The 25,680-nt window shown below is 35.3% G+C and overlaps 3 protein-coding genes across 3 annotated transcripts; 2 read left to right on the top strand and 1 right to left on the bottom strand.

The window, feature by feature from the left end:
* Positions 1–3,498: 3,498 nt before the first annotated feature.
* On the bottom strand, positions 3,499–6,968 carry LOC105976870 (BTB/POZ domain protein TNFAIP protein). The gene is made up of 10 exons (XM_013002133.2): positions 6,450–6,968; positions 5,126–5,223; positions 4,992–5,037; positions 4,784–4,866; positions 4,587–4,651; positions 4,313–4,374; positions 4,084–4,143; positions 3,936–3,968; positions 3,757–3,822; positions 3,499–3,670 (listed from the first exon to the last, which is right to left on the bottom strand). Exons 1-10 carry the CDS (start codon positions 6,888–6,890, stop codon positions 3,626–3,628), a joined length of 999 nt encoding a protein of 332 aa, XP_012857587.2. The 5' UTR covers positions 6,891–6,968; the 3' UTR covers positions 3,499–3,625.
* A 4,542-nt stretch (positions 6,969–11,510) lies between these two features.
* On the top strand, positions 11,511–17,367 carry RSW3 (Glycosyl hydrolases family 31 protein). Its single transcript, XM_013002132.2, has 6 exons — positions 11,511–13,343; positions 13,844–14,117; positions 14,213–14,348; positions 14,976–15,186; positions 15,359–15,565; positions 16,829–17,367. The coding sequence occupies exons 1-6, from the start codon at positions 11,769–11,771 to the stop codon at positions 17,195–17,197; spliced, it is 2,772 nt and encodes a 923-aa protein (XP_012857586.2). The 5' UTR covers positions 11,511–11,768; the 3' UTR covers positions 17,198–17,367.
* A 2,497-nt stretch (positions 17,368–19,864) lies between these two features.
* LOC105976811 (amino acid permease 3-like) lies at positions 19,865–23,047 on the top strand. The gene is made up of 7 exons (XM_088821809.1): positions 19,865–19,985; positions 20,171–20,298; positions 20,471–20,704; positions 20,790–20,883; positions 20,964–21,178; positions 21,319–21,458; positions 22,204–23,047. Exons 2-7 carry the CDS (start codon positions 20,172–20,174, stop codon positions 22,858–22,860), a joined length of 1,467 nt encoding a protein of 488 aa, XP_088677935.1. The 5' UTR covers positions 19,865–19,985; position 20,171; the 3' UTR covers positions 22,861–23,047.
* Positions 23,048–25,680: the final 2,633 nt, after the last annotated feature.

Below are 25,680 nucleotides of genomic sequence, written 5' to 3' on the forward strand. Positions count from 1 at the left end.
TAACTATCAATCAACTATGAATTTTCTTACACGTCCACCCTTATGGTATCAAATTCAACATAATTTTCTAGATTTCGTGGAATGTTCTCTAGTTCGTACTCGTTTTGTGAAAAAATGCAGTTTCTGATGCAGCACAATATGATATATACAAGTCAAAAACCACCTCTTATGATCATCTTGCTTCAAAATGTGGAGCTCGAATGGGATAAATCAGGTACAAAATTGAGAATATTCCATAAAATCTAGAAAATTCCACTAAATTTGACATCGCAATGGTGGACGTGTAAGAAGATTTATAGTTGAGGGGTGATTGTAATTACCCAAACATGATGGGTTTTCGTAATTTAACAATACCCAAGGAGTGGTTGCAATTTAGCCTTTTATTTTTATTTCCACATTTTTGCGCATAATATGACAGCGTTTTTCTCTTCTTTATTTCCGTTCAAGGGATTCATTTTTAATTTCGTTCACTCTTATCATTTTCCCCTATTTGTTCCACCACGGGTAAGAAAAGTTGGTTGACAGACCGAAACCGGTGGTTTCATTGACAGTTCACGTGTATTTGCACTGTAACTAATATATATTAGAGTTATACAAATTATTTAAGATCTCTCATTTGAAGAATAGCCAGTTATTTTTTTAAGAATAACCACTTGATTGTCCAATTCGCTCACTGCTTTCTCAACCACTTTCTCAACTCAGGCATCCAGTCTCATTCTATCATCCAAAAAAATCCATGGCACAATTCTAGATTCTTATAGTTATATAAATAAAAGTTCAATCTCAGACCAAATAACAATTCTATGCCTGGACTTTGAATAAAGTAATGGTCATCCTCTTGTTTGGTGAGGTGCACATTGCATGCATTGCCTCTGAAAATTTTCCAATGTCACCTACAAGCGTGTGGTTGACCATTTGCATTGACTCTGAATTTTTTTCCAATGTAACCTACAAGCAAGCGTGTAGTCGATCATTCCGCATTTACAGTAATTGGTTTTAGTAAAAATTTTGAAATGCAAAATTTATCTGAAGCTCCTGTATTCATTTTTCGTAGTTATCCAATATCTCATCGTGTATGACTAGTCTATAATCATAATTATTGTCCACATGTGGAAATTATGTGATTGAGAGAGGTACAAGAGTCCCTTATTATGTCCATAACCGACAATCAAGATCAAATAAATCATATAGTATATAATCATTATCAAGAGTATTCCGAATAAAATATATAGAAAGAAATAACTAGAACTTATTGAAAATGTCCATAAAAGTGTTTAAGTGGTAATCTAGAACTATTTACAAGAATATGTAGAAACCTCCTTATGATGGATCGAATTTGTGCCTTGAACCAAAATGTGGCGGCCACAACAACTTGTCTGCAGAAATATTCTTACGGTAATGGTGATTTAGATGAGACGAGGAGGAATTGGATTGGATCGTGTAAATTGATAATACCAACTGTTCAAGAGTAGAATTAGTAGATGCTGGAACAAATAGTACCAAAAGATAAATTAGGGCTCAATTATGATAACATAACTTGAAATCTAAAATCTTGTTTCAATCTAAAAAATAATATATATATATATATATATATATATATATATATATATATATATATATATATATAGTTTTACAAAATTACATTTTTCAAAAACCATAATAAAGCGGCTAACAAAATGAAATCAGAGTTTCTAGATCGGCTACAAAAAATGGCTCGAAGCATGGCATAGGAACAAATCTCTGCATGGCCGCTCTTGGCTAGGTCAACTTCTAAACATGTAAATCATTACCTGCATCATAAGAATTAATGAGCTAATGGCCCAGCAAGTTGAAACTGATGTAATAGTAATATATTACATAAATTCATCAATATGTACAATAACATATATAACTTCATTCATGATCATTTTCTTTGAAATCCTTCTCTTTTTCGGGTACCCTTGAATTGTGGTACTTAACTAATAGCAATAGATTGTGGTTTTCAGAATATGTTCATCATATTTAGCCAATATATAATACGAGGTTTCCATACCGGCCTTTCGACCTCAGGTATTAGCCGTATTTCATTTCTTTAATTGTGGGTTTTTCATACTGATTTTTCGACCTCAGGTATTTGCCACCGTGTGTTCGGTCCGCCGGTTCCTCCCGCGTCCCTTGCCTACCCGACCATTAATCAAGTACCATATCCCATTTTCAAAACATATTCTTTCATATCACTATGACTCATCAATCATTCAAACATCATGCACAACACGTAGCAAAAGACACATTAAAGCACACATAATATAGTTCTTATGATGAGTAAATGAAAGCTTCAACTTATCTAAAGTCAATGTAGTGTATGAAGTGAAAAGATCAGTCTTAGATAGGGTGTGCTAAAACCCTTGATTAGAGATGGATTCAAACTTCAAAACGTGGGATTTTCAGCTAGAAAAGGTGAAGAATTTGTTCGAGCTATACTTCTATGAGTTCTTATGGTTTGATGTTCTCTTATGTGAATATGGAAGTGAAGAAATAAGAAGAAAAGTTTACGTGAATTAGTCTGGTCTTTTTTGGAAGAAGACAAGTGAAAATGAAGACTAAAACACAAAGTCTTCACTTATCTACCCATTCCCAACAAGGCCAAATGGAGGGTGATGATTGGAAGGCTTGAATTTGCTGCATTCTTGTGGTTCCTCCACATTTTCATAGCTTGAGATGAAATAGGAGGTTGATTTACTCATTATAATCAAGTGTAAACAATTTGAGAATGGTCATGTGCAACCTAGTCAACCAACCAATTAAATTGTACGCTTTTGCATACTTTTGATTTTAGTCCTATATGAGTTACTTCAAGTAATTATGTATGAAACTTATCATATTAAAATGTAATCACAGTGCAGAAATGCAATTAGGACGAATATATGATCGTTTAGCACATTTTAAGAAAAGTATTCAATCAGGTATTAAAACACAATTAAGGCACATGTGTAGCAACAACTCATGATCATGCATCATGAATAATGAATTCTAACTATATGCATTGAAGCAATATGCTTATTATTGGCCATGTATGAGATGATTGGGGATTACAAAATTTGTCTGAAATCCATTCATTTAACTTATGAATGAAACAAAGCTCGATATTGTTAACTGAAGCGGTACGCAATAATTTGCTAGATTCAGATAATCAGATACCTAATCGAATGAGAGATGTGCTTCGTTTGTAAAAACCATTGGGGCTATCAAACACGGCCTAAATGCCGGCACAACTTCGAGAGTAAACATTCAATTTTAATATAGCTACGCTCCCAATTGAATTCTGGTTTGAACAGATAAAACCAACGAAAATCAGATTCAGTGGAATCTCCGAATACAATTTTTTTTCTCGAGAAAATCATGATCAAATTGGTCAACTAAATCAAATTTCAGTACAACCGCGATAAACTCTTTCAATACCGTTCGATTCTTGCGCTATATATCGTCCGTGTACAAACGGTCAACTAAAGCTGGCACTTGTTTAAAACATTCAAAGAAACATAATATATACAATATTGATAAGTTTTCATAAGCTAACAACAAAGATGAATTTAATTGACAAACATTCATAAACTGCTTCCTATGGTAAAAAAATATAAAGATGGGATCACCTTCTTCCGAGCAAGGAATCTAGAAGAGCATCTTCTTCTTCCTGTTAAATACGAAAAAATGGATTCAAGCAAAATGAGTCAACTAATAAGGTCAATTCAGTCAATGGAAGCGGTTATATATACATACCACTAACGCGTTGAATTCAGTCTCCTCGTCTATGGCGCTTATTATAGCGGGATCTTCCAAGAGTTCCTGTTTTTAAGCATAGGTAAGATAAAAATCGAGACATTTTAAATTAATATAATTAAATCAAAATTAATAAACTAATGATGACTACTGCAAGTATACAAAACGAAGGTGCTTACATCATCTGCTATTTGTAGTACGCCATTTTTATCCTGCAACAGAGACCGTAAATTATTTTTCACATGGAAGAATTTCCGATGCAAAAAATCTAATACTCGAGAAAGGAAATTGAAAAAATACATTAAAAAAAATAAAATTATTCTTTACCTTCACAGCAACAAACAGAAGAGGGTCCGAAGGCGTATAAATCATGTAATGTGAAGAATCCTGCATGAAGAAGATATATAAAGTCTTTTACTTTGAAAATTAAAAATTATTTTTCCAAATCTCGAAATTTGAAAAATACAATTTTTTTGTGTAAACTATGTTACGATTTTTAAATACTATAGAGAACATTACACTGTATCTATATGATAGCGTATAATTAATGCCGTACCAGATGGAAGCATGCAATTTCAATGCCTTCAGTTGGCAATCCATCTACATTTTCACCATTATCTGCAAAAAAATGATTTCTTATTAACAAGTTGAAATTTTTGTAATAACAAACGAGGGTTTGACCGTAAGATTTCTCAGTGGATATTTTGACTGGTGCCAAATCTCATCGTAGAAATTTATAAACGAATAAAAATCGCAGCTACTTCATACATAATTAACGTTGCGACCAAGTCGTAAAATCAGAAAAATTAACAGTAGGGCAAAGTTTTTACCTATGTTGAACTCGAATATATCTTCCTCGGTGTAGCAAAAACCGCCTCGTGCTGTATAACAAAATCTGAAATTGAAAAAAAAAAAAAAAAAAAACAGTATGTCAGGAAATCTGTAATACAAGCGGAAAAAAAAGGCAAAGATAAATTATATTTGAAAATTAACTTATGCTATATAATATAATAATATTATATCGTACCCACTGTATACAAGATGCATGTGTATTTTGGCAAGGGCATAAGCTGCAGCGGGGAGTATACCCTCGACTTCTTCATCACTAACCTACAGAGCAAAGAAGAGGGACGAAAGGGGAATTTATTCGGTAATCAGTAAAATGATTACGGATAATTTTTATTTTATTTTTTGATAAAAAAATGGAATCTTGAAGAGGTAGAGTAAATGCTTACAGCAGCCCATCCTTCAACGTTGACGCTCTTCAAAATCTGAACGGGACTGCAAACGATTGAATTAATTGGATTTTTTGTTTATCAGGATAAAAAAAAATATATATATGAAAAAAAACTTTGGAAATGTAACTTACGTATCGACTGGGCAGAGTAGCATGCAATCGTCTCCACGTGAATTTTTAAATACTCTTCTTATAACGCATTCCAGGGGGAAGTTATTAGTTGCATCAACCTGTAAGAAATATATTATAAAGAAATATATTGACACGCGTAATTTGTGTGTGAAAGAGTGAACTGATAAATGAGACGGATATTGCAAATGTAATCAAACAATACATCTTGATTCAAGTCAAGAGTTCAGAATAATTCTCTAAGGCCTCGTTTGGTTGCCATAATAGGATTAGCCTATAATAAATAATCTAATGAAACCCAATTGTATTATTGGACCATGGAAGGTTAAACAAAAAATCTCCCGAAAATGCAAGATTAGCTATGATAACATAATATTTCCGGGTCGACCGGGAAGTTATTGGGTATACCAAACATCATACAAAGTTCAATTATTTAGTTAATCATGGTTAATCTCCCCAACCAAACAAGGCCTAAGGAAACAACAACAAAAAAATTCAAAACGCCACATGTGTATACACTCAAGTATATGACATAAAAACCAGAAAAGGGAACGAAATACTAAGGCCTCGTTTGGTAGCCAAGATAAAAATTAAATAATCTAACAAAACCCCATTGTATCATTGAACTTTGGAAGGTCTAATAAAAAAACATACCTAGAAGGCATGATAACATAATACTTGCGGGTCGACTCGACAAATACCAAACATCAAACAAAGTCCAATTCTTTAGTTAATAATGGCTAATCTCCCCAACCAAACCAGGCCTAAGGAAACAACTTCTACATTCTCAGGAAATTAAGAGAAAAGGAGTAAACAATATAGAAGCTACGCTAATATGAAGGCATTTACTGGTATTACTTTTGTTCAGAACAAAAAGGAGGAACTAATTACGCAAACAACCTATCCCGAAAGTTTCCTAAAATGTTAGTAGTCAATAACGAATGCGTATTATGTTTTACTAATCTTTGGTCAAACGTGTAGATTTTAAACACAACGAAAGCAAAAATGCCCTGGCCTCGAAGACTGCAATATTTTCCGGATGCAACACTACATACAGTGAACTTTCGTTGGGGTTCGTATAATCAAAAAAACCCCAAATTTCATCAATTCTTACCTCTCTCGCACATAAATTCTACCTATATCCAACTTCGTTGTGTTTCCCAAGCACAAAAACTAACAATGGATAACAATAATCATGAGAACGATTATTCTAACACAGGCATATCGAACAAATAAATAAATTAATTTTATGCATTGTCAATTCAAAAATAAAACAACAATAACTGAAAAAAAAATTAAAATAAGATGGGGTAAAAAAAAAACTGACGATAGTGGCAATGCGTTTGTTAGAAGCCATAAGAACTTTTCCTTGCCCATCCAGCACAAACCCCGCCGGTGGCTTCGGCAGAGGAAGCGCCGCGTACGGTGAATGCCCCGACTGTGACGGTGACGGTGACTCTAGCAACTCCACTCCGCCACCACCACCCATTTCAATCTTATAATCGTCTTCGGGAAAACTGCTGCCGTTGTTCTTGCTAGTGGGCTTCTTTTTCTTCTTCGTCGCCGGCGGCGCGCCGCCGCCGGATTTCTGCTGCTTGGCCGCGGCGGAGCAACATAACAAACCGTATCTACAACCAAAGCTTGTGCTTCTTGTCTTGCTGGGTTGAGGAAAACTGACAAAGGGCTGCTGAATATTGGGCGAATTTCGAGAATTGTTTGGTGAAATTGTTGCGAAGGTGGAAAATCCGGATGTAGAGAATAATGCCATTTTTCGGAGTGTGTTATGAGAGCTGAGGGAGTGTTGGACTGTGGACAATGGAGATATTCTTATTTCTCTAATCGGTGATTTTCAGATTTTCTTTTTGTCCCTTTTCTTCATTTTTCACTTTCAAGCCCTTCAATTTTTACTATATTTCATAATTTACCATTTAGTTTTTGGTATTTACTTATTTAGTTTCACTTTCACTTTCAAGTCCTTGAATTTTAACTAAGTTTCATAATTAACTACTTTTTTATTTTAATATTTAGTTTACACAAAAATGTTATATATAATAGTATGTTATCATTTCATTTGGAGTATAATACAATAAATTAGTTAAGATGTTTTGGTATTTTTGACTAGTGTAGTTAAACTCGCGAGATATTGCGATACATATCGTAAGAGGGTGCGAGTCCAATTAAAACGATACAACTTATACTATGTATCGGCTATGTATAAATACCGGTAAATATCACGAGATATCGTGTTGTATTGTCATATCACGATACTATACGATATTAATCAAAAAAAAAAACAGAGAGAGAGGAGGGGGAGAAGGAAAATAAATATTAAAAAAGTGAGGGCCTGAAAAATGGATTTCAACATAACTCTCTTCATATTCACAACCCTAATTCATCTCTCTTCAATTTCTCCAAGAATTCTAACAATACCGCGGCCCTAACTCAATTTCTATAGATTCATGCGATTTGTTTGCAATTCAAGACCGATTCAAGTGCCAATTTGACTGGGTTTCGTCATTTTCAGTTTTTTTCTTTTTTATATATACTATCATTCAATATTATTTAATGTTTTTCTTCCACATATTAGATCCAAGAAATTTAAACGTCGTATTTGAGATTGATAAGAGAAAAAAAAAAGGAAAAGCCAAATTTAGAGTGGATGAACTTGAAGAGATTGATGAACATGGGGACGAAGGCAATCGTTTGAAATCGGTGGATGAAGACGATTTAAGTGACACTGATCTTGAAGATCATGAGTGATGCATTAGGTTTTTTTTTTTTTTGAAATTAGGGGTTCAAATTGAACTTTATTGATATTATTTTATAAGCGCTTATGACTTTTGTCCTATTTTATAATGCAATGTTGAAATTTGACTTTATATATATTTAAAAATGAGTGGCTTTGGCTAATATTCAATTTTACATGTTTATAGTATTTTTATTATGTAGATATATATTTTTTACTAATTTTAATAATTGATTAAATATCTTACAATACGATACGATATGAGGAGGAAAACGATACGCCGATATTTTCCAATTTGATAACCATCAAAATATGAGGAAATACGAAGGAGCTAATTTTTGCTTGTTATAAAAAAATTGAAAACCAAAATATATAATTTAGATAAGGTGACAATTCTAAATTTTCTTATTGCAGGATTTTTTTTGGATATAATTAGCTAAAATTTAAAATTTTAATAACAAACAGCAAGATTTATAGGTCAAAATGGATTGGTTTTTAGGTAAGAAGACTAGGGGTGGAAGTCGGATATAATGGATTTTTCCAAAAAAAAAATCAAATTTTCTTGGAAGGAAAAAATGGGTTCCAATTTCCGTTCCAAAACAATCAAATGCAAAAATTTATTGCGATTTTGGAATGTCTCGGAATCGGTGGAAATTTCAAAAATTACATTAGTTTATAATTTGTTGTCCCACATTCATATATAATGAAAATTTTCTCAATTGTTTTCTATCTTTTTAGAAATTTTACTGGGAAATCCAAAAGATAGTTCGATAAAACGCAACAAATAAAACATATGTAGGAGCAACAATTGAAACATTGATTTTCTTATAAGGAAAAATGCAACATAAAAGTTCTGATACCAATTAATTTTTTGTAAGATTTTAATTTAGTTGAGCCTTCGGTATTTATATTTTTTTTTTTTGAGAACAAAAGTGAAACCATTTTATTAGGCAAATGATGCAAAGTGAGTTGGAAGATGATCATCTTCGTAATAATCATCTACACTAAGATGGGCTATTGTATGCGCAATGCAATTCCCATTTCGTTTGACAAAAGAAAATATACAAGAATCAAAGTAATTAACAAAGAGACGGCATTCTTCAATCAAAGCGCCAAAAGACGTCAAATTGCTCTCTGGACTTTTAAGTGCATTAATAACTTGCAAACAATCCCCTTCAATAATAATTTGTTTCCATTCTTTTTCTCGATCTATCATAAGAGCATGTAGCGCCGCTCTTGCTTCGCCATCGACAGGTCTCGGTCGGCCTAGAAAATTACGTACGTTCCACCACACACACTCCCCAATTGAGTTTCGAGCCACCGCCGCCACTTTATAAAAAAAAATTCTGGTCGGAAACGCCACATCAAAATTCACTTTAATTGTACCCTCGTTCGGAGGACACCAAATTGCATTTCCCTCTCTTGCTGAGTTTTGCAAATTATGGGCCTGTCTATGTGATATTCTGTCAAATAATTCTTCCCCCAAGAGACCAGGTCCGAAACTACTGTGTTAGGCGACTAATGCACTTCTTGGTTTTTAATATGCCATGCTTTCCAGCTGATGACAATTGCAAGGTTCAGATCTTCCTTGTTCAATGTCAGACGAAGGTGTTCAAACCACACCGAAAAGTTATTGTATTTGCCAACCTTATCGAGTTTATTGAAAGGAGGTGTTGCCCATACTTTATTTATCCCACCGCAGTGACCAATAACATGCATAGTTGATTCTCGGGGTGAACCACATCGTCGACACAACGGGCTAGTGCTTATTTTTCTCCGGAAAAGCTCTTCATTCGTTGGTAGAATACCATTACAAGCCCTCCATAAAAAGATTCCGATTTTGGGTGGAAGCTTTAGATTCCAAATAACGTTCCATGGTTTCGTTGTGGAACCACTCCCAATGCCATGCACCCTACCATTTGTGCGTAGCAATACAACACGTGTGTTGTGGTAGCAGGTTCGCACACTAAACTTCCCATTCCGGGAATAATGCCATACCGTACGATCTTCTGCTCCGAGATTTCCAATGGGAACTTCCAAAATTCTCTCTTTGTCGATCGGCCAAAACAAATCATTAATAAGCTGTTCGTTCCAATTTTTTGTGGAATTGTCAATCAAATCTATTACTTGGTCTGGGAAGGGCGAATGCAACGGTCTCTTCGTTATAACCTTAAAATCTCCATCCGTTTGAAGCCACGAATCCCCCCAAATCGTTGTATTTTTGTCATTCCCAATTCTCTACCTTAAACCAATTTTCAGAAAAGGTTTTGCGTAAACAATGTTCCTCCAAGTGGCCGAAGGCCGCACCCCATTTGAAGCTCTAAGAAAATTTGTTCTCGGGAAATACCGTGCTTTAAGTAGTCTCGACAACAAGGAGTCGGGGTTTGTATGAATTCTCCACCCCTGTTTTACGAGTAAAGCTATGTTAAAACTCTTCAGGTTTCTGAACCCATACCTCTTAAACTTTTTGGCTCACACAGACGATTCCATGACATCCAGCTTATTTTCTTGTTAACTCCATCACCCCACCAGAAACGTCGAATCGCTGCCTCTATATCACGGATCAAGGAATAGGGAAGAACGAAACAACTCATTATGTAAGACGGAATGGATTGCAAAACGGCTTTAATTAAAACCTCTTTTCCAGCCTTTGAGAGTTGTTTCTCGCCCCAACCTTTAATCCGAGCCCAAATTCTGTCTCAGATGAAGCTGAATATCTCCTTACGTGTACGTCCAAGATTTATTGGCATCCCCAAATACTTGTCAAAATTATCAACTATGCGAAAACCAAGTTTCTGGCCAATCGATTGTTTCAGCCCCATTGGTACGCCTGGGCTAAAGGTCATAGTTGATTTTTCAAGATTAATAAGCTGCCCCGATACTCTTGCGAATTTCTCCAAGACCTGTTTGAGTGTTGTCGCCTCTTTCTCAGTCGCTCTGCAAAAGATTAATGTATCGTCCGCAAAACAAAGGTTTGGCACAACTGGTGCTGTAGACGCAATCTGAACACCTTGAATTCTGCCTCGACTTTCTTCATGCTTAATCATCGCAATTAGGATCTTTGCACACAATATGAATAAATACGGAGAAAAAGGGTCTCCTTGACGAAGGCCCCGGGATGGGCGAAGGTGACCACACTGAGAACCATTCACAAGAAAAGAATAAGTGACGGTAGACACGCAAAGCATAACAAGATCAACAAAAGAGTTGTGAAATCCGAATCTGACTAGCACCTCTCGGAGAAAGTTCCATTCAATACGGTCATATGCTTTGCTATATCCAGTTTATATTGTTCATATAACATATAACATAAGTTATATTATGGAAATACAAAATACATCATAAAATTAAATTATATATTTCGAAAACTATAGAAATATTCTTAATTAAAATCTGATCGAAAATCGGAATTTCTGATAATTTTATATACTATTCCAATTCCATTTCAAATAAATTCATAAAAATCGAATATTGAAACTTTGGAAATTGTAATGAAAAATACGATTCCAAATTCGAATATTTTCAAATTGAAATTGACGAAATTTGAAAATTTTATTACGATTTTCACGCCTACTGAAGCACAAGTCTGCACAATCCTAAAGAATTGGATGTCAATATTTGTCGGATAGCCCATTTAAAATTGAAGTATTGAATGATGACTAATCATGTAATTTATGAAAACTTGGACACTCTAATTGAAGTTGGAGTGAGATCGAGGGGTCAAAGTGCAAATAACGAAAACATCCATTCCTGGTCTCAGTCTCCCGTCTCATTTCTTACTTTCTCACACTAAACTTCCATTAAAACTACAGAAAATTCTTCCCCCCAATTATATGATTTCTCTCCACTGTGGCGATGACCACTGATTGAATTTTAGGGCATAAATTGAAACGCGAAGCCATGGGTAAACCTCTCTCCACTCTCGTGTTCCTTCTCCTCTTCATCAATTGTGTTTATTCCTGGAAAAAGGACGAGTTCAGAAACTGCAATCAGACCCCGTTCTGCAAGCGCGCCCGCTCCCGTAAACCGGGATCCTGCTCCTTAATCGCCGCCGATGTATCCATCTCCGACGGCGATCTCGTCGCGAAACTCATCCCCAAGGAGAGCAGTCAAGAGAACCCCGCAAAGCCTCTGGTTCTCACAATATCGGCCTATCAAGACGGCGTGATGCGGCTCAAAATCGACGAGGACCAAACCCTAGCCCCACCGCGCAAGAAGAGATTCGAGGTGCCCGATGTGATTGTACCCGAGTTTTTAAACAAGAAGCTATGGCTGCAGAGGCTGAAAGAGGAGAGGATTGAGGGCGGTTTGGTAATTTCATCCGTTGTGTATCTCTCCGAAGGGTACGAGGGTGTGATCAGGCACGATCCTTTCGAGGTTTTCGTGAGGGAGAGCGGCGAAAACGGGAAAAAGGTGCTGTCTTTGAACTCGAACGGCTTGTTCGATTTCGAACAGCTGAAGGAAAATAAAGAGGACAACGAGGATTGGGAGGAGAAATTCAGGACGCACACCGATAAAAGACCATACGGGCCACAGAGCATTAGCTTCGATGTGTCGTTTTACGATGCCGATTTCGTGTACGGAATTCCGGAACACGCCACCAGCTTAGCCCTAAAGCCGACCAAAGGTCCTGGAGTTGATGACTCGGAGCCCTACAGGCTTTTCAATCTCGACGTTTTTGAATACGTTCACGATTCGCCTTTCGGGCTTTACGGAAGCGTTCCGTTCATGACATCGCACGGTAAATCGAGAGGGAGTTCCGGGTTTTTCTGGCTGAACGCAGCCGAAATGCAAATTGACGTCTTTAGCCCTGGCTGGAACGACGAGTACTCGTCTGTATTAATGCTGCCTACCGATCAGAAAAGAGTCGATACGTTGTGGATGAGCGAGGCTGGTGTTGTGGATGCGTTCTTTTTTATAGGTCCGAAACCGAAAGATGTAGTTAGACAATATACGAGCGTGACGGGCACTTCAGCCTTGCCTCAGTCGTTTGCAATTGCCTACCATCAATGTAGATGGAACTATAGAGACGAGGAGGATGTATATAACGTGGACGCCAAATTCGACGAGCACGATATCCCGTACGATGTTTTATGGCTCGATATTGAACATACCGATGGGAAGAGGTATTTCACGTGGGACAAGATGTTGTTCCCTAATCCGGAAGAGATGCAGAATAAGCTGGCTGCAAAAGGGAGGCGTATGGTAACTATTGTGGACCCTCATATTAAGAGGGACGAGTCGTATTATATACACAAGGAGGCTTCGGAGAAGGGGTATTATGTGAAGGACTCGAGTGGGAAGGATTTCGATGGGTGGTGCTGGTCTGGGTCGTCTTCGTATATCGATATGGTGAATCCGGAGATTAGGTCTTGGTGGGCGGAGAAATTCTCGTACGAGAATTATGTTGGTTCGACTCCATCTTTGTATATATGGAATGACATGAACGAACCTTCTGTCTTCAATGGTCCGGAGGTAAACTTTTTATTTCGATGTTTGCAAAATTACTTTTTCTGCTTGGTTTATTAGTTGGAAGGATATGGAGATATTAAATAGCTTAAATGCATTTGCTCTCGTTAAATCGAATTTTGTGGTATTTTATAGAATCTTGAATGCTGGTTTTTCTTGTATATAATACTCTTCGTCTCCGTTTGGATAGAAGGATTTGGAGGGATTTCAAATACATAATAACAAATCCCATGTACTTAAAATGAGAGCCAATGATTTGAGATTCATAATCAAATGACTCGATCCAAACAAGTACAATGGATTTCGAATCCCTCCCTCTAATCCTTCCATCCATATGCAACCTTTTTATTACTCCTTATATTCAGTTATGTAGCAGTTATTGTTAAAGAAACGAGTTCTCCTTCCCATAGTTGTGTCGAAAAGTTTGTATCTTCCCCCCTAAATTTGTGGTTTGGACAATTCTGATTCTCTCCAATGAAACAAAAACCTCGGATTTCTTTAATCAGGTTTCGATGCCGAGGGATGCTTTACACCATGGAGATGTCGAGCACAGAGAGTTGCATAACGCGTACGGCTACTACTTCCACATGGCTACAGCAGAGGGACTCGTTAAGCGAAATGACGGAAAAGACAGACCTTTCGTTTTATCGAGAGCTTTTTTTCCGGGTAGTCAAAGATACGGAGCTGTTTGGACGGGTGACAACTCAGCTGACTGGGACCACTTGCGAGTTTCAGTTCCGATGACCTTAACACTTGGTCTTACTGGAATATCATTCTCCGGTTCGTAAAAAATAAAAAATAAAAACTGTTACTTTTAAAAAATCGTATTAGGTATTATGTTTTCTTTTAATTCAAGAAATGTATTTAATTCGCAGGTGCTGATATTGGTGGGTTTTTCGGTAATCCCGATACTGAGTTGTTGGTTCGGTGGTACCAGCTCGGTGCCTATTATCCCTTCTTTAGAGGACATGCGCATCACGACACTAAGCGACGCGAACCTTGGTTATTTGGGTACGATTTCCTCTTCTTTCTTTTTTTTTTGTTGCGTGCGTGGTTTTAGTTAACGTTTGGTATTATTTATATGGTAAATTACACCTAGACTCCCTCAGGTTTGGGAAATTACATATACCTCCTGGTTCCAGTCAACAATTCACCCCTATATGGCCATGGACTAACCGAAAAGTGATCATGTCAATGAAAAAAAATTGATTGTAATTCCTTTTTTACCTTTAACCAAATATTTATAAATTTTTATTGTAATTTTTACCCTTTCAGATTTTATTTCAATCGAAAGTAAGGTTTTTATGTACTTTTTACTCGAAAAATACAACCTCAAACCAACCAAAATTGAAATGCAATTGTTTGTGTGAACGAAAATGACAATTCTCAAAAGAATATGCTGTATTTTGAGTTGGGTTTGTAGACGGAACCGAAATTAAAGGACGTGAATGTAATTTTCCAATCCTGAGAAGGTTTAGGTGTAATTTGACCTTACTTCTCATAAATAACTGGCTATCTAGATTGAACCGTTTTTTTCCCCCTTTCGTATACTTGTTTTATCCTGCTCTGATATAAATCTTATGTTCGTAGTCTTGTAGATTAAAATGTTTGAAGCTAAAAAAACATGCATGTTCACAGGGAACGAAATACGGAACTCATGAGAGAAGCCATACACGTACGCTATATGCTGCTCCCTTATTTTTACACATTATTCAGAGAGGCAAACGCCTCCGGAATCCCCGTCATTCGTCCTCTTTGGATGGAATTTCCTTCCGACGAAAAAACATTCAGCAACGACGAGGCTTTTATGGTTGGAAACGGTCTTTTAGTACAAGGAATATACACTCAGGTGCTATACATATATATATATATATATATATATATATATATATATATATATATATATATATATATTGTATAAAGAATTTGCCACTTTTTTTTCATCTTCATATCATCTCCATTTTTTATTTTTTATTTTTGAAACTCCACTAAACAATTAAAGTACAAAAAATTTTTGACAGCGAGCGAAACACGTGTCGGTGTATCTTCCGGGGGATGAGTCTTGGTACGATATGAAAAGCGGGAGTGCTTACAAAGGAAGGGCAATTCATAAGTTGGAAGCTTTGGAAGACAGCATCCCGTCTTTCCAAAGAGCTGGTACTATCATACCGAGGAAAGATAGATTTAGGCGAAGCTCCACACAAATGGAATACGACCCTTACACTCTGGTATGTCTTCTAATTCTAAATTGCCCCATGAATTAAGTGGTTCTCAAAATACTGGTGTAAATGAGCTGGCTCGAGCCCATTTGTAGTTGTTCACGCGTTTATAAGCCACCTCGCGAGCTTTTTATTTATTTATTTTTACTTTATATATATATGATGATATAAAATAGGGCAAATTGCACCCCCTGGGTTATGGTCAAATTACGAAAACCCCCCTCCTGTTTTGGTAATTACAGCCACCCCTCAACTATGTATTGTCTTACAAAAATACCCCTCCAGAGGTGAATTTAGCAATGTTAAATAGTAAAGCTGAATCGAAATTTCGGTACGCGAACATTTCATACCGTTTACCGAACTGAATATACGATTTGGTTCGGTAAATAACCAAAGCACATACATTTTATGTAAAAATATTTAAAAGGAGGGGTGGCTGTAATTATCCAAACAAGAGGGGGTTTTTCATAATTTGGCCATACCTCAGGGGTGACCGTAATTTGTCCGATAAAATATAATAAATGCATATAAAAAATAATTTTTTTCATCTTTTGTCTTGTAATTTTTAACTATAATATAAATAAGGGCAAATTATGGCCACTCCCCTGGGGTAAAGTCAAATTACGAAAAAATCCTCTTGTTTGGGTGATTACAACCACCTCTCAACTATGTACTGTCTTACGAAAAAACTCCTCTTTCAGTAGGTACATTTGACACTGTAATAATGGACGTGTAAGAAAATACATAGTTGAGGGTGGTTGTAATTTTCCAAACAGGAGGGTTTTTTTCGTAATTTAACCTTAACTTGGGGGCTGGCCGTAATTTGCCCTAAGAAATAAATTATAATAATAACAAATTAATAATATGAGCTTAAACATATAATTAAAAAAAATAACACAAAATGACCTTGAGCTCAGACAATAGAAGTTCATTGAGCTCGAGCTTGCCAAAATTGTCAGGCTCGGCTCGAGCTCTCCAAAATTGCCAGGCTCGGCTCATTTACACCCGTGTTCCGACATGCACTGAAATGCAGGATGCAGTTTCTCTCTCTCTCACACACATACACACATTGTGTGAAAGTAAACACCAAATTTAATTTTCATTGTTCACTTGTTTGTCCATGTGCTTGAGCCAATCAAGAAACGGAACTAGTTAGGTGACAGCAATTGTCTGTCGGTCCAAATAATTCCGTTTACGAGAACGAAATTCACAAGAACGCAATAAAGATTTAATCACATTTCATTAATTCCAATTTCATGCGCCCCCTCGCAGGTAATAGCTCTCAACAGTTCCAAGTCAGCTGAAGGCGAGCTTTATGTGGACGACGGAAAGACCTTCGAATTCCAGCAAGGCTCCTACATACACCGCCGATTCACATTTTCAAACGGAAGGCTCACTTCTTCGAACGTGGGGCCCACGACAGCTGGCGACCGCAAATATGCGTCAGAATGCACTGTGGAGAGAATCATACTTTTAGGCCTGTCCACTCAACCAAAAACCGCTCTCATCGAACCAGAAAATCGCAAGGTGGATATCACGTGGGGCCCGCTCCTGCTTCGTGGAGGGCCCGGCCCGTCTGTCCTCACAATCCGCAAGCCCAACGTGCGAATTGCAGATGATTGGACAATTCAAATTTTGTAAGAACATCTTAATTATTACCATTTTGCATTAGATTTTTTGAAGAGCCACTTTCATAGTAGAGCTGACACAGTAGTAGAAGAATAATCTAGTAGATGTGTAACGGTGGTTTTCGTATTCGGAATCCTACGTGGCGATTCTTGATTGGGCAATGTATCATCACTATTTTGAAATTGTGTCTGCTGCTGGATTGCAATTCTGTGTGCTGAAAACTATTGTTCATACAAAATCTTGACAGGTCAAAGATTCATGAAAATAATGTTTTTAATAAAAAAAAAAAAAAATAGTAAATAAAAGAATGGTTCAGAATAACTCATTCCACTGAAGAATGTATAGTATCTGGTTCTGAGGGGGAATGATAGCTTATTGAGCCAACTATTTTAGTGGCTCTTATAATCATTTTTCTTTTTAAAATTAAATTAAATGGTGGATCCAAAGGAATCCTATCTCCATTCATTCATTCATTCATTCCAAACAAGTGCCACAATACTATTAATTCTTAACCGTTCATTTTATACCCCTTTTTTGTACTTAAGTATGATTAAAGATCATGATTGTTGTTCTTTTCTTCACCTTAATTTTTCCTCTTTTAATGCAATTTTTTTTTTTAATTTAACATCACATAATCCATTATATAAAGATTGTAGTTATAGAAGTGCACTACATAAACATCGCCTTCATGCACCGATTAAGAATCAACACGAGAGTGTAAACCTCACTGGACAAACTATTTGCGACGAGGGACAAAATTGGTCACGAAAGTATTGTCCGTATCAATTAAGATATAAATTGCAAATTACTGTCGCCCTCCTGAAGGTCAAATTAAGAACAACTTTTTTTTGTTTAGATAATTACAACCGTTCCCTTCAAATATGTATTGTCTTCTCTTACAATATCAAATTTATATATCTACTGAAAGATGAGTTTTTTGTAAGACAATACATAACTGATGATGTCAAATTTATCTACTGAAAGATGAGTTTTTTGCAATACAATACATTACTGATGATGGTGGTTGTAATTATCCAAATAAGAGGGATTTTTTTCGTAATTTAACATTACATCCGGAAAGTGGCCGTAATTTGCCCATATAAAATACGAAAGAAAAAAAAAAAGGTGAGGGAAAATGAAAGTTTTGTTGGTATGTGTAAACGAATTTTCTAGAATTTGTTATTTAAAACTCATGCATATGAGTGTGAGTTGAGCTTAGAGGTACTTGAGTGCAAGCTATATATATATATATATATATAAATAAATGGGGACAACTAACTTCAAAGAGGCACCATTGAAAGTGGGAGTTCTTTTTTTAGGGTCTTGACTATATACCTCCTAATTCAATGGTGGTGATAGAATATATATATATATATATATATATATATATATATATATATATATATATATATATATATATATATATATATATATATATATATACTTTAGACCTAATTAAAATTGGTAAGGAAATAGTCCACCACATTATTGAAATTGGATGCATGTGAACCTCCAATCTACCATTTGTTAAATCATGCAACATATAACCCCTCAAGTGTCCCATCAAATCAATCTGCGCCTTGTTTTTTTTATTTCAAAATAAAAATATAATACCACCTCAATTAATTTGAGTCGACTCGATCTCAAACTCGAGTTTTTAGAGTTCGACCTCATGCCCACTTTTAGTTTCCCTTGAGCCGGATTGTGAGCTTTTTTTATTGTAACTTCTTGTAATTATATCTCGGTAAGAAATAATAAAGAATTATAATAATAGAATAATTATATGTATAAATCAAATATTAACTTGTAGATCTTTATAATATAAGTGATGTATAATCATAATTATGTAACTCTAAAAAGATAAATTAATAGTGAATTGAACTCGAGCTCAATTGCTCGATTGATTTTGTTACATATATATATATATATATATATATATATATATATATATATATATATATATATATAGTTAAATCTCTATAAATTAATACAATCAGAACTAACAAAATACTATTAATTTAGCGAAATTTTTAAATTATCAAACTGATATTTTAGTACGTTTTTACCGAGCCGGGATCGAAATAATTAAATTATTATTTAAATAAGGTTATTAAGTTCTACTGGACATGTTCTTTTTCCAGCAATAGCTTTCTACAATGTCATTCAAGTGCATGTTAATTAAATTAAATAAATTGTTACTCCATATATATTATCAATCAGAAAATAGTCTAAGTAACTTAAACTTGTTAATTATTTCTATTTATATTGTAATCCAAATTGATCCCCTTTTTTAGCATATATATACATCATAATTAATTAATACATGCCACCTATCTTAAAAGCCATCTTTTGTCACATAATATTCCCAATTAGTATCTAAATAGAAATATATTTAAAGCATGATGCTATTTAGATTAAGAATCCATAGAAAGTGCTTAATAATTCATACTTGGACCTTGACTATATTATTCTTACCAAAATGCCAAATTAAAGACAGCATTTATGCTGTTTTCTGCATTTGATGGAAGGGAAGGTTACACGTCAGAATAGTGTACAAAAAATTAATATTTTTTAAATATATATAATTAGATCTAATAAAATTAATTAACAATATTTTTTAATACATAGTGGTTTGCTTTCTCCCATCTATATAAACTCAAAGAAACACAGCTGAAAAGAGTGTGCAGCAGTTAGCTTTATCCCATCTATCAAAATAAATACCCTCTTCTGTACATATATAATTATTATTCTTCCTCTTTTCTGAGGGAAATATTTAGAGGGCTACTTAATAACAATTCAGGTACACATTTTACCGTAACGATGCGTCGATATGATTTTTCGTTTTTATTTTGTATGAAGCATATATATATATTTGAGTAATGCAATGCATCAGTTGTTTTCGTCGTGCATGTTAGTGCGCACTCGTCGACATACTCACGGTTCTCGACTGATTTGATTGAACATTATTAATTGTATGAACTTCAAGATGGGTGTAAGCGCTGCCACCAATAACCACCACCACCACAACGGCCAAGTATTCGATTTCTCTGTCGATTTCCCTCCTCAGTTTTCCTCCAAAAATGTCGATGATGATGGCCGGCCTCAAAGAACCGGTACTCTCTCTCTCTCTCTCTCTCTCTCTCTCTCTCTCTCTCTCTCTCTCTCTCTCTCTCTCTCTCTCTCTCTCTCTCTCTCTCTCTCTCTCTCTCTCTCTCTCTCTCTCTCTCTCTCTCTCTCTCTCTCTCTCTCTCTCTCTCTCTCTCTCATGTAACATTTGTTGTTTAGGGAATGTTTGGACTGCGAGTGCACATATAATAACAGCGGTGATCGGATCGGGAGTTCTTTCGTTAGCATGGGCAATAGCTCAGCTCGGATGGATTGCGGGCCCCACAGTCATGTTCATGTTCTCCTTCGTAATTTACTACACCTCCACTCTCTTAGCCGACTGCTACCGCTCGGGCGATCCATTATTCGGCAAGAGAAACTATACTTACATGGACGCTGTTCGATCCAGTCTCGGTAACACACGTGCATCACAATTTCTTAACTCCTTTTCCGAATCAATTAATCGTACTAACTGCATTTTCATTATAAACCGAACCAGGCGGATCTAAGGTGAAGCTATGTGGTCTAATTCAGTATCTCAACATATTCGGAGTCGCCATCGGCTACACAATTGCAGCTTCCATAAGCATGATGTAATTAGTGATAATTAATTGTTTCATATCGATTTTTTTGAAATTTTTTGCATGGATGATAATTTGATTTTTACGAATAGGGCTATAAAAAGATCGAATTGCTTCCACGAGAGCGACGGGAAAAATCCGTGCCATATGTCGAGCAACCCGTACATGATAGCTTTTGGTGTTACGCAAATCTTGTTTTCGCAGATTCCGGATTTTGATCAAATATGGTGGCTATCTATTGTGGCTGCTATTATGTCTTTCACTTACTCGTCTATCGGCTTAGGCCTCGGCATTATCCAAGTAGCAGGTCTATATTATATTATACATACATTTTGCAAAAATGTCGAATAATTTCCATCGTTTTTTTGTACGAAAAATATTAAATACTTGTATATTATTATTATTATTATTATTATTAATTAATTAATAATTATGTTGATCGGCCAGCTAATGGAAGCATCAAGGGAAGTCTCACTGGAATAAGCATTGGAACTGTGACTCAAACTCAGAAAATTTGGAGGAGTTTCCAAGCTCTCGGAGACATCGCTTTCGCCTACTCGTTTTCCATAATCCTTATCGAAATTCAGGTACAAATATTAAATAAAAGAAAAACATTTTTAGCCACATCATAACATAGTAGGAAGCATTCATGGAAGTATCTTGTAGTATGCTTATAGATGGAACTAGGGGTGGAAATTGGAATGTAATTTCCGATTCCAATCCGAAAGTTCCCGATTTTTGAACATTATTTTCCATTCCAAATTTCAAAAAAATTATTTCCAATTTTTTTGAAATTTTATATACTAGAATTGGAATAAATATAAAATTCCGATTCCCGATCCAATTTCAAACTCCGAAAATAAATTTAAAACTTCCGAAATTCCAATTTCCAAATTTTCCAAGATTTTATATATTGGAATTGGAATAAATATTATATTCCGCTTTCTGATCCAATTTCAAACTCCGAAAATAAATTCAAAAATTCCGAAATGTACACTTATAATAAAATCGAAGTTATTATGTTTTTGGTATTTTAGCGAGTAAAATTTGGAGTTTTCTGAATTCCGCCAATTCGATCCTAAAAGTTTCCAATTGTAGAATAAGTTTCCAACTGTAGAATAATCAACAAATTTTTTCGTCCCAAATTCCGAAAAATACTTCTGATTTCTGAAATTTCCGATTTTTTTTTAACGGAATCGGAATTAGTTATTTAGTTCCGAAAACATCAATTCTCGACCGGTCCGATTTCCGCCCCTCGATGAAACTCCCTGATGCATGCATGCATATTTAACTTTCATTAATTTCTGAGCTGTGTAAAAATAAATAAAACAGGACACAGTGAAATCGCCACCATCAGAGGCGAAAACAATGAAGAAAGCCACTTTAATAAGCACAATCGTCACCACAGCTTTCTACATGCTCTGCGGTTGCATGGGGTACGCAGCGTTTGGCGACCACGCGCCGGGAAACCTCCTAACCGGGTTCGGATTCTACAACCCATACTGGCTCCTCGACATAGCCAACGCCGCCATCGTGATCCACCTAGTCGGCGCCTACCAGGTCTACTGCCAGCCGCTCTTCGCCTTCGTGGAGAAACGCGCCGCCGAGAAGTGGCCGGACAGCGGGTTCATCGCCGGCGAGATCCGAATCCCGATCCCCTTCTGCCAGCAGCCCTTCAGGCTGAACACGTTCCGCCTGGTGTGGAGGACCGCGTTCGTGGCGGCGACCACCGTGATATCGATGCTCCTCCCGTTCTTCAACGACGTGGTGGGGATCCTCGGGGCGCTAGGGTTTTGGCCGCTGACGGTGTACTTCCCGGTGGAGATGTACATCGCGCAGAAGAAGATTCCGAGGTGGAGCACGAGGTGGGTTTGTCTGCAGATGCTGAGTTTCGCGTGTCTCGTGATCTCGATCGCCGCGGCGGCCGGTTCCATCGCCGGAGTGGTTCTTGATCTCAAGGTTTACAGGCCGTTCAAGACAAGCTACTGATGATCAATAAATTAAATTAAATTAAATAATTAATATTTTGTGTTTGTTGTACATTAGAATTTGGTGCTGTGGTTGGTGTTGTTTTTGATGTAATAAATTAATAATCTTTTGTGTTTTGCTTTTCATGTTACTATTGTTGTACTTGTTATTACAATGTATAATCAAGGCTAAGGACTTTTTATTTTCACTTTTTATTTTGTTTTCATTTTTTCGATTATTTGTTTCCCCATGCAAGGTTGTCTAAACAAATGATGCATCTTAATAAATACCATTTATTTCTCACTTCAATACCACCAATATAATAAATAGAAAATAAATAAGTAATAACATTATTACCCTTAATGAAAATCAATATCATACACAAAATTTGTGTGGTATTGATTTTATTAAGAATATTAATGTTATTATCTATTTATTTTCTATTTTTTATGTTGGTGGTATTGAAGTGGGAAATAAATGGTATTTGTTTTAGCTGTCGCCTAAGTTGGTTTTGTCTAGGGTGAAATACCATCAACACAGTTCATATGAGATATGGTCAATTATACTTAAGGGTAAAAATTGGAACGGAATTTTCGAATTTCGCCAATTCCGATCCGAAAATATCCGAATTTGGAACACTTTTTCTCATTCCAATTTCCGATATTCTGATTTCCGATTATTTTTTGAACAGAATTGTAATTACAAATAAAATTAAATTATTGGAAATTTCGATTTTATTTCCGATATATATATATATATATATATATATATATATATATATATATATATGGGGTTATTATACATACCCCCTAGCCACCAAATAAACTAGGGATAAACCCAAGCCCAAATCATCCTTTGACATACCCCTGGGGAAGCGAAAGTACTATACTACCCTTATGTGCAATTTTCGGCCAAACTGCGATCAGCATTTATGGTCATGCATTTATCATTTTCGCTGATTTATTTATTTATTATTATTATTATTATTATTATTATTTTTTTTTTTTATAAATCTGTTTGTTAAATATATATATATATATATATATATATATATATATATATATATATATATATATATATATATATATATATATATATATATATATATATATATATATATATATATATATATATATATATATATATATATATATATTAATTTGTTTTTTTTTTTTTTTTTAATTTTCAAAACAATATGTTTACAGTACTGAAATAACTACATGTAACTATAGTACCTATAGTAACTCATAGTTATGTTCGTTTTTTCCCCATATTTTTAGTCGATCAATTATATACACACACGAATACTGACTTATACAAAATAAATTCATAAAACCCCAACAAAAATTTACAAATTTAAATATTTTTATTACAAATCACATCAGAACCAATAAAATACAAATCGAAAATACATAAATATACGCATATGTAACTACATGTAACTACATGTTTACTATAGTAATGTATAGTAATGTATACAGTCTGTTGAACAGATCTGATGTAACTTAAAATAACAAAAAATTGACACCTTCAAGGAAAGGATCAATGGCCTTCATTAAGCTGCAATTGCAAAATCAAAACAAAAAGAAATTACTTAAGTGCAAATCAACAAATTTGAATAAAAACATTAAAACACTCAAAAATCACCAAACATTAAGAGATCGAAAGATAGAGAGAGAGGTTATTGCTGGGAAATGCAAAAAAATATAGAAATAAATCTGAAAAGATAAAAATAAACGAAATTACCATCAAAATATAGATCCCGACGAGAGGAATCCAACGATGGATGACCCGTCAAATTTCGACGGGTGGAACACAAAATAAAGCTCCGGCAAGACCACCGTCCTCGAATGAAAAAAAATTGCAGAAACAGATCCGGGCTCGAAACTGAAAGAAATCATCACCAAAAGAAAGAGCTTGACGAGAGGAATCCAATGGTAGTTAAACCATCGAATTCCGACCACCGGAGAGAGAGTTATGGCTCTGGGAAGCAATTTCGCCGGTGAGAGGTTTGTAGAGGCAGGATTTTGAATCTGGGAGAAGAAGAGAGATACTCTGAGTGGCTAGGGTTAAAACTGATTTTAGAAGGGTATTATAGGAACTTCAGGGTAGCCCAGGGGGGTATGTCAAAATGTTTTCGAAATGAGGGGGGTTTCACCTAGAGTGTAATCCACTTGGTAGTTAGTTCTATATAATTTGGAAATGAGGGGGGTCTACAAAATAATCCATATATATATATTGTATTTTTAAATTGTTTTTCTATTCGTGTTTTGTAAGAACTATGTTTGATCCGATAAACTGATTATGTTGTTTTTACAAGAGTTCACACTTCATCTTATTGACTTTTGTTTTGGATTCTTGCCTTTTGCCGAAAAATTACGAAAACGTTATTACCATTATTTTTTATTTTGGAGCAAAAAATTAATAATTAACGCAATTTCCGAAAATTCCGAAATTCCGCCGATTCCGAGATATTTCGAAATTGGAATGGATTTTGAAATTCCAATTTTTTGAAACAGAAATTGGAACCTATTTTTAACTTCAGAAAAAAATTGAAAAATATCCGAAAAAGGCATTTCCGAACCATTCCTTCCAATTTTCACCCCCAGTTATACTATTATATGTAAAAATCATTATATCAACAGTCTAAATTACATCCTATATAGCATTCGAACTTGTAACCTCTTTCAAGCATTCAAGAATACTTACCATCGGCCTACAATCATACAAGTACAACACATTATTGAAGATACACAAAATATCTTCGTGGAAGTAGACAATACAGAAAATAATATGGGACCAAAAGCTAGTGTTGCAATAAACAAAGGGTTTTTTTTATTT

The sequence above is a fragment of the Erythranthe guttata genome, chromosome 8 (genome assembly GCF_056151865.1).
Source record: "Erythranthe guttata isolate IM_541 chromosome 8, IM_541, whole genome shotgun sequence".
NCBI lineage: Eukaryota > Viridiplantae > Streptophyta > Magnoliopsida > Lamiales > Phrymaceae > Erythranthe > Erythranthe guttata.